Source organism: Leptonychotes weddellii, chromosome 11, assembly GCF_054177405.1.
Source record: "Leptonychotes weddellii isolate Sample4059 chromosome 11, ASM5417740v2, whole genome shotgun sequence".
Lineage (NCBI taxonomy): Eukaryota > Metazoa > Chordata > Mammalia > Carnivora > Phocidae > Leptonychotes > Leptonychotes weddellii.
The window spans coordinates 77,185,170-77,195,295 of record NC_138379.1 but is presented as its reverse complement, the minus strand read 5'-3'; the positions used below and the strand labels follow the sequence as shown (position 1 = coordinate 77,195,295).

Genomic DNA, 10,126 nt, shown 5'->3' with positions numbered 1-10,126 from the left:
CACACTTGGCAACATCTTCCCCAGCCCCAGTGGAGGCCAGGCAGCTCTCTCTCCCAAATGGCTGAGCATAAAGGTTGGAGGAGGGCAGACAGAGTGACAGAAGGGGGGGGTGTGTGTGTCTGGGGGTGGGTGGGAGGGATCTGTTGGTCCCTTGGGGTTGAGTTTTTAACCTGTCTCCCTGCTCCAGTTCCTCCAGCTTCTCCATCCTGCCATCTCCTGGGCGTGCCCCGTGTGGGGACCAACGTGACCCTGAGCTGCCAGTCCCCAAGGAGTAAGCCAGCTGCCCAGTACCAGTGGGAGCGGGCACCCCCATCTGCCCAGGTTTTCTTTGCACCAGTTTTAGGTGAGGGAGCTTGAGGCTGTGGCTGGGGAAGGGAAAGATGAGAGGCACCAGAGGGACTGGGGTGAAAAGGGGAGGCAATGCTGCAAAGTCCTGGGGCAGAATTGGTGGAGGAGGAGGAGAATGTAGGGAGGGGACTGGAGAAAGAGAGCCTACCAGACAGGCAATGTGTTGGGTGCTTTCAGATACTGTATACTTAGGATACTCAAGAGGACATATGGCCTAGTGGTTTTGAAGCTAAATCACCTGTGCTCACATATAACAGAACATACCAGAGTGTACTACACATAGTTAAGGAGAATATCATTTTGTGGATTAAGTAAATGAGTATTTGTGAAACACTTCCAACAATGCATGGCATGTGACAAATGTTATGTAAGTCTTAGCTATAACCATAATTCTGTGAAAGTGTTTCAGTTACACATATATATCATAGGAATATTAGGCCACAGGGTAAAATATATGTCTTCCTATTGTATGTTCAAAAGATGCACTGCTTTGGTTTTTCTTTCCAGTATATAAGAATGAGATATATAATAGATATTTGCACAACTACAATCCAATACTATAAAAAGGTTATTTATCAAAACGTAGGAATGCCTGGGTGGCTCAGTCGTTATGCGTCTGCCTTCAGCTCAGGTCATGATCCCAGAGTCCTGGGATCAAGCCCCGCACCGGGCTCCCTGCTCAGCGGGAAGTCTGCTTCTCCCTCTCCCATTCTCCCTGTTTGTGTTCCCTCTCTCGCTGTCTCTGTCAAATAAATTAAAAAAAAAACAACAACCATAAAACTGTCTAGAATTGGTATGCGCACTCTACTGTTATTCCAAAACTACCTGCTCCACCTTTTTCTTGGTTCTTAAGGACACCACCAACTAGTCATTTGTAGATTCTAAGTCCTACCTTCACCAAATGCCATGCACTATAACAAATTGTTCTTCAATTGAAATGCATGACTTCGTAAGTAACTTATCACTTATAAATTTTTTGGAACAACTACAGCATTTAGATGTTTCCAGTTTAGGATTCTTGAATAAAATATATTTTGCTGTATTTGCGGTTTGCACTGTTCTAGGTTCTGCGTTTTCTGGCCTTTTACCCCAACCGCTCATCTCTCTCTACTTTCTTCTGCTCAGTTTGGTCCCACTTTACCTTCAAGCCCCACCTCCTGAAAGTCTATGATGACATGCCTTTCCTGTGTGCGCCCGAAGCACCACGAACTTAACGTCAACATGCAACACAGACCTTACTCACAATACCGTAACTGGTGCTTTAGTAGCCTGACTCCTTCAGTGGAAGGTGGACACTTGATGGTAGATGGTACCCTGCTGCATGTCTAAAGTCTACTATGCAAGGTACTCAAATATTTGTGGGTGAATAATAAAAAAAAATCAAGTGCCTATTTCACACTTAAGTATTTGGAGAAACCCTGTGATCAATCTGTCAGTTGAGTCTGATGAAAGGGATGGGCAAAATCTCCAAATCTTCCCACAGATTCTTGCACTTTAGCCAAGAGTTAAGCTCCACAGATTTCTCCCGTTTCCCAAGGGCAGTGGAATCCAAGGGCCCAGCCCCACTATATCTGCCAAGAAAGGTATCAGAAAGATGCTCAGAGTTCTAATGCAGTGGCCTCCCACTGGGGTATCCCTACTCTTCCTTTAATGATTAATCAAGGCACCTTAAAACCTTAGGGATTCCTGGCATTCCCAGTCTGGTCCATTATTTCTTAGGTGGAAAGCTTGGCCCCTTAATTTAGAATAACTAAAGCAAAATAGGCTAGTGATATTGTTTCTTTTAAATGTAAGTGGAATATTGTCTGATGACCAACATTTTCAAGATGCATTTGACAAAATCTACAGAAATGAATTTTGTGTGGATTTTTCTGATTCAGAGTACATTACTGAGTAAATTTACAGCCAATCCTCACATCTTATTCATCTCATACTAGATTTACTATTTCCTATATCCTATTAACTTCCTATAAACTTTCATATATAATGAAAAAATTTTAATGTCAGCTTTAAAATGTTCAAGAGAGTACAAAGACTCTTTTGGGAGTACATAAACAAAAAAGTTTAAATACCAGTATTCCAAAGCTGTTCTGGCCAATACAATAGCCATTGGCTAGATATACATGACTATTTAAATTAAAATTAAATAAAATTAAAAATTCAGTTTCACAGTCACACTAGCCACATTTCAAGTATTCTATAACCAGCTATGGCTAGTGGCTACTGCGCAGTGACCGATGGACAGTGCAGACAATAAGACACTCATATCACAGAAAGTTCTATCAGATGGCATCGTCCTAGTTCAGAACCAAGAATAGGACACTCTTTGCCCCAGCCAACTGAGGTTATAACACTTTATTCCTTGCACTAAAAGCTCTTCCTCCCTAGTACAGTGGACCATTTTTCTTGACTTCTATCAAGGTTCCTCCTCCTCAGAAATAAAGTGACAGGGGGGACAAGAAAAAGGAACTTTGAGCTTCCCCTAAAAGTCTGAGTATGTAGCTCAGAGAACTGTTTCATAAAACAGACTTCTTTAGTACTCCAAATAACTTTTTACCTACACTGTTCAATATGGTAGCCCCTAACCACATGTGGCATTTATAGTTTAAAATTAAAAAAATTGGGGCGCCTGGGTGGCTCAGTCGGTTAAGCGTCTGCCTTCGGCTCAGGTCATGATCCCAGGGTCCTGGGATCGAGCCCCACATCGGGCTCCCTGCTCCGCGGGAAGCCTGCTTCTCCCTCTCCCACTCCCCCTACTTGTGTTCCCTCTCTCGCTGTGTCTCTCTCTGTCAAATAAATAAATAAAATCCTTAAAAATAAATAAATTAAATTAAAAAAATTAAAGGGGCGCCTGGGTGGCTCAGTCGGTTAAGCATCCGACTCTTGATTTCGGCTCAGGTCCTGATCTCAGGGTGTGAGATCGAGCCCCGTGTCAAGCTCTGTGCTCTGCGTGGAGCCTGCTTGTCCCTCTCCCTCTGTTCCTCCCCCGCTCACTCTATCTCTAAAATAAATAAAATATTTTTTAAAAATTAAATTAATTAAAACAAAACATAATTTAAAATTCAGTTCCTCAGGCACACTAATCACATTCCAACATCGCAACAGCCACAAGTGACCGGTGGCTATCACACTGAACTGCGTTAGATACAGCACATTTCCATCATCACAGAAAGTTTTACTAAACAGCGCTGTTTGTACTATGTGCTTTCTAAATTCTTTTTTCCTTTAACATATCCTCTTAATGAAGGATTCATAGTAATTTCACTCCACTCTTCACTAGATTTCCCAAAATGCCAAGAAATAAACTTGGAAGCCTATTCATCCAAAGTTTTAACATGTGCTTGTTAGACCTTTACCTCCTAAACTGAAAGACTGTAAGTGTATGGTCAGTAGTCTAAGATGGTCTATTCTCTTAAGATACACATCAAGCCTGTATCAGATTCACAAGCAGACAAGCATTCTGGAACACACAAGCTTTTGGGTGACAGCGGCATGGGAACAACAGAAGAGGAATATGTCAAAAATGGAAGCAAACAAATCTGACTAAATCCTTCTTACAAACTATTTGGTATACCGTATTTCTTGGAAATCTTTCAATGATAGTACAGAGGGACCGTCTTGGCTGCAAACCCCAGAGGAAAGTCCTCAGAAATTGGTGAAGTCTATTAAAATGCTTATACAGGGACAAAGGTATCTTCTGGCTCCGTGTCATCTTTACCCTATTGGTTCTTGCAAACAAATAATGACAAGGCTTGAGAGCTAAAATGAAAGACCAAATGTACTACATGTCATTTGTCTGTTAAAGTATGAAATTTGTCCTAAAGATTATGACAATGATTGATGAGTAAATCTAAGAAATCTCCCTAAAAGACTGATCATTTTGTTTGCTAGGCAGAAGACTCCCAACCAGTTTTAAATTTGTCTGATGAGCAACCCGTACTGATCCAGCAAAGACAAGCTTTTTAGGTCATACAATCACCTTGCTTTTCATCTCGAGGCAGAGCTAGAAGTACACATCTGTTTCAAAGACATAAAGCCAACTCTCAAGAGGCAAATTTTTGGAGAACACCCAAAAATATGGGACTTGAGAATTAGTTTTGCAGTGCATCAGATTAACTGACTGAAGTGTGAATACAGCATCTGGCTCCGAAGTGAATGCTTTCATGAATGCCAAGTCTAGATAGATCTTTCAAATACTACAGCATGGACTGTGATGAGATCTCTCCCTCCTTTGAAGTCATCACATTTATTGTCTGCTTTAGTCATATGACACTTAATCAAATACTGCATCACATACCATCCCTTGTGTTGTAGAGTTTTTTAACTCTTTGATGTGTGTATACAGACTTCAAGTGCACTGTAAGCTCTTGGACTGTATATTACAATTCTTTTATTTATCCTAACATCTAGCATACAGCCCTGCACACAGTAAGCACTCAAGTACTTGGTGGATGGAGATGGGGAGAAAAGGACTATAGAAGAGAAAAATCATGCAATGACCGGACAGAAAACCACCTTATTATGTGTTTCTCTGACTCCAAAATTAGGCTGGAATTGTTAGTGGACAAATTTTCTTCTGGCAAACAAACAAACAAAAAAAACAACAACAAAACTTCAGAACCAAACAATCTGTGGAGTAAGGCAGTCTCAAACACATCCATTTCATCCAAATGACTGAACAAATACCAGTAACACGACATGTCAGACTTCAAAATGAAAACCTTTACAGCAATAAACAAATGTTTCTGTGTGACTTTAAGTAAAATCCTGTGCACTTAGAAATATACATATTTACTTGGATAGTATTCAAAAATAGTACTCTGGTAGCAAAATCCAAGAGTTACTAATTTCAAAATTTACAATTTTAATAGACAGGAAATCTAAAACACAGTCCAGAAAAGGGAAGCGATGTGCTTTCAGTTTATTCAGGAAGATGGCCAGGGAAGAGGCTGGGCTAGCACTCAGCTTTCTGATGCCTTCTTAGGATGAGATGGAAGGCTGCTACATCAACATGCTGAAACTAGGATTAAAGGAAAGTTACTGTATATCTCTTCCCTCCTTTCAAACTTAGAAGACATTAGTTACGGAGTTTTCATAATTGAGTTTTAATAAATATTCCAAATGCATTCAGCCAGAAATTTAATTGACACACATGATGTTCCTTCCCTGTGAGCCTCTGCCATGAGTTCACATTTAAGTGAGCACGTTAGTCTGTTTAAGAAGTTCCTCATGGTCCATATCTTCCTGCACTACTTCTTTTCTATTTTATAAAATCTAAAGCAAAAAAGATTGTTGAATTTCTTTTTGCAGTTCTCATCAAGACAATAAAGTAAAAGAAGAGATTTCTGAATTATTCATTCTAAACAGGCATTTCTGCAACTGGGATCTAAAGATTTGTTTTCAGGGATTTGAGATTCTCTGACGATATTTTTAAGGTTGTGTTTTTATTTTCATAAATATATTCTGGATTACTTGGACATCCACCTCATAACTGTGTAAGGTTATTATTTCAGTGACAACATTTGCTTCTATGCTTAAGATTACATTCATGGTAAGTCTTCTGGAGGGACAGAGCTTAGTTTTCAATGCAAAATTTTTCAAACGGGGTTTCAAAAGTCTATGTCTTTGGATTAAAGTTTAAGTAACACTGATCTAGATTTCTATACGTCCCAAAATTCTCCTTCTAGACTTTACTTGGTAAATTTAATAAATATGTATCCAGTGTCTATAATGTGCTAGGCACTGGAGATAGAGTAGTGAATAAGAGAAACCAGAACTTGCCTTATGGAGCTTATAATTCTGGCAGGAAAGGCCAACATTCTTAATGAAGCAATCTGGTTCCTTGGTTGAAATCACTTAACAAGTAGAGAAAAAACACACACAGTTATCTGTCCTCCTTGTCAACTACAACTGTTGATTAGGAATCCATTAGCATCAACATATTTTCAAAATATTCTAAGAGCTTGAGGTCAATTTGGTCTTACCTATTTGAAAACAGGTAAACTGATCCTCTTTTAAAAATTCTTCAGAGAAGCTCAATCTCCTTTCCTTGCTTTAGGTTATGCTTCTCATAACCAGACAAAGATGTAACCCAACAAGGTATTTCCTGGTTATTGAGAAACAATTTTATGGAGAGATTTATAGTCAATGAGGTTTTGATAGCACAACACTTTTTCCATTTGGGAAATTTCTACGGACAAAAATCGATCAAGCTAAAACAGTTGCAAATGCCTAAGTACACTTCTAAGTCAAGAAAAGTTGATGGGTGGATGCTAACCAGCACAGTGCAAAAACTCGCCCAGAAATTTAACCTTGATGACCTTGAAATCGAATTTGTAACTCTATTCTTTAATAGAAAAATGAATGAGATTCAGGAAACAGTAGCTACTATTAGGTACTACTTTAGTCCTGTCTAGAAACAATTATTTTAATGACACCTTGTTAGGCTGGGGGGGGCGGGGAAAGAGGGGGCATAAGAAGACCTAAAGGTACATGTTATCAAGTACACCAATTCAATTTTGTAAATGAGAAATGGGTGCCAAATTCCTTGAACAATAGTTAATAAGTTTGAAATATCTCAGTTTCTGACCCAAATTTTCTAAGCAACATTGCCCCAGGATGAATACTACATGAGCCAAGATCTCCCCAACTCTGGAGCAATCTCTGACTTTAGTGTGATTGCGATTGTTTTCACTGGGTTTTTACCCCCAAAGAGCTCTGGAAAAAGTGTCAACCCTATCAGAAAAGAAGTACACACATAACTATGACTTTTACCAAGAAGTAGTTCATTGAAAACTGGGAGGAAGAATCCTAACAGAATCTTTTAGCAAACACTATGATGAGGGAACTAGCTTACATAGCAGACACTATGATGAGGGAACTAGCTTACAATTCCCTAGCTGCCCATAATACAAACCTGAAAGCCTAGATTAAAAGTCAATAGAAACAGCGAAAAGATAACCTGGCTGGTGATAAAAATTTCTAGCCCAAATTAATCCTCTGTAGTTAAACATTCAGATACACAACGATAGCCAGATGCACACTGAGAGCTTTACTTGTCACCACATCCGGCACAATAGCTAATTAAGCAGGGAAAAAACTGGCTTTCATGAAGGAGCTTAGTCAGAAACATAGCAGGGCCTCAAGCCAATCTAACTCTGGAGGCATCGACACTCCACAAATTCCACACCAACTCTCAGCCAGGCTAACTTTAATTGCGCCCCTAACTCCACGATAACAATACACTAGCTGACTGCAATCAAGCCTTTCCAATTCTCCAAAGCATCTCAAGTCTTACTCGTCCTTCGAAGCTCAAGTTAGAAGCAAGGCGACTGACACAAAGGCCAGTCGTCCAAAGGCGCTTTTTGCATGGCTCTGCACTGCCACTCATTTGAAAATTCCTAAACTGGGGGCTCACCGGCCCCCCTCTTCTACCCTTCCTCAAAGCCGCCCCGGCTGGTAAGCCTCTGCCTGGGAGCCCCTCAGCCTGGAACAAAGCGAGGGGCCCCGGCGGTGGGGGCGAGAGGCGCCAGCGACACGGGGACTGCTGCACAGCGCACAATGAGAAACTACCAACTTCAGAGCGCAGGAACATCCTCAATTGGCAAGAAAGAGGGGCGGCGGCAGGCACGCCCAACTTCAAACTCAGGAAACCTACGGGCTGGCGGCCATCTGGAAAAAAGCCCCCTTCCCAGGGAGAGAAGAAAAAGGCGGAGGAGATGCGAATCACCCACCGGGCCCCGGAGGGGAGCCCTGCGCTCAGACCGGCCCCCGCCCCCGAGGCCCGCTTCCCCGCCTTCTCTCTGCCTCTGGTTCGCTGCCCCAGGCCGGGCGGCCGGTTACCTTGATGCGCTCCCGGCACTGGGACGGGGTCCGCTCGTAGCCCAGCTCGGCCAGGGCCCGGGACACGCGCTCGTACATGGCTGGCCCAGGGGCCTTGCTGCCGAACACCGTGCCGGCTCCCTCCAGCTGCTGGTACCGCGCTTCCACCAGCCGCTCGTTGCCCCACACTGCGATGAGCGCGTTCGTCTCGGCCGGCGTCCACGACATGCCCCGGCAGGCGGCGGCGGCGGCTGCCGCAGCCCCGCCACCGCCGCCACCAGGGGAGAAGGAGACCGAGGACGAGGCGGCGCTGCGGCCCCCCAGCCCCAGCCCGAGACCCCCGGACGCCGCTGCCCCTGAGCCCGCCGCACTGCCCGGCCCGAGCGGGGAGGCACCCCGAGGCGTGGAAGGGTCGGACAGCGATGGATTTCCGTCGCTCAGGCCACCAGGAGAAGCCGGGGAGAGCACCTCCATCTTCGGGATTTTTAGCGGCGAGTTGGCGGGCAGCTCCGAGCCACAGGGCGCAGCCATCTTCCAAGCGGCCGCCGCTGCACCGCCCGGAAGTGACGCGCCCGCGCATCCGGCCGCCGCGGTCTCCGGGGCTGTCCTCGGGCCTGGCTCGGCTGTGGGCGGGCGGCTTCGGGCTCCTGCTCCCGAGCGGAGGCTGTCCGCTCCCCCCGGCTTCTCTCCGCGAGCCCTACCGCGCCGCCCGCTCCTCTCCCGGGGCGAGGGGCGGGGGTGAGGCGCGCCGAAGCCCCGAGCTGAAGAGAAGGGTGGGGGCATGAGGGCGCTGGCGTGAGGAGCAGATTGGAGCCTTCCCACTTCCTCTCCAGTCTCAGCCCCCGGGAGGAGGGGTGAGGCCCGCGAGGGGGCCCGGAGTTAAGGAGGACTTGACCATTTCGCTCGCTGGCTCTCCTCTCTCCCTCAGCTCTGCCTCTCCTCTCTCCCTCAGCTCTGCCTCTCCTCCCTCCAAGCTGGCCTCGGGGTGCAGAGGCTGACGTCCAGGGCGGAGACTGGGGAAACCTGCGGAGGGTATATCCAGGAAGCAGCAAGGCTGAAGGGGTGCATTTCTGGGGGAGACTTTAAAAAAGCAGTTTTGGACCGGCATTAGAGTTGGTACTCGGTGGCTTTTCAAGAAACCCATGCGCATTATTTGAAGAACAGCAACTCTGACTCAGTTAAGATCTATTTTCCAGTTTGCCCGGGTAGCTGTGACGATTTGTAGAAAAATTAGATGTCTTTATCGCGTTTGTAGTTTGTAGCTTAAATACGTTAGGAACTCTGGAGCCCGGCAGGAAAGTTACTTTCCAATACCATTCCCCATCCTAATTTGGAAGTTGCATCATTTTCCTACTTTCCTACTGTATTTCACACTCTGGAGTGTAAGGAGATTGACAAGACTGTCAATTCTGGCAACTCTTGTGACCTCTAGTAATTAGTGTATTAACCGTTCCTGAATACTCCTCAAAGTGCTGCAAATCCAATACATAGCTGAAAGGTATTTCAATACTCTTCAAAGCCAAAAATCTAATTATCTATTAAATCTAGTTATCTTGGATCCTTAACTTAAAAAGCCTCAGCGGATCTTTTTTCAAATAGGAATAAGCCATGCGATATTTTTTTAAAAATCAAATATACATTGTTTTGTTTTTTTTTTAGAGTTGAGGTCACCTACATTTAAACTAAGAATCACTCGAGAGAGAGTGATATGGTTAGGAAGCCAAAGGGAATAAGCAATGGGGATGAAGTAGCAGAGATAACTATGTATTTCACATTTCTTTTTTTTTTTTTTAAGATTTTATTTTATTTATTTGACAGAGAGAGAGAGAGAGCAGGAACACAAGCAGGGGGAGCGGGAGAGGGAGAAGCAGGCTTCCTGCCGAGCAGGGAGCCCTATGTGGGGCTCCATCCCAGGACCCTGGGATCATGACCTGAGCTGAAGGCAGACGCTTAACGA

The 10,126-nt window shown here is 44.3% G+C and overlaps 1 protein-coding gene across 10 annotated transcripts in view; it reads right to left on the bottom strand.

The window, feature by feature from the left end:
- MSANTD2 (Myb/SANT DNA binding domain containing 2) overlaps positions 1 to 9,116 on the bottom strand; it is a 32,246-nt gene extending 23,130 nt beyond the window's left edge. For 3 of the 10 annotated variants that reach the window (XR_014138872.1, XM_081799214.1, XM_081799213.1), the window contains exon 1: positions 8,191 to 9,116. Coding sequence is in view for 8 of the 10 variants with exons in the window: in XM_081799214.1 (XP_081655340.1) it covers positions 8,191 to 8,952 (762 nt within the window). In the remaining 2 variants the exon portion in view is untranslated. Of the gene's footprint in view, positions 1 to 4,417; positions 6,455 to 8,190 lie in introns of those variants that run through there. The other 7 variants (XR_014138871.1, XM_081799212.1, XM_031018198.2 and 4 more) reach the window with 6 other exon arrangements.
- Between the last annotated feature and the right edge of the window lie 1,010 nt (positions 9,117 to 10,126).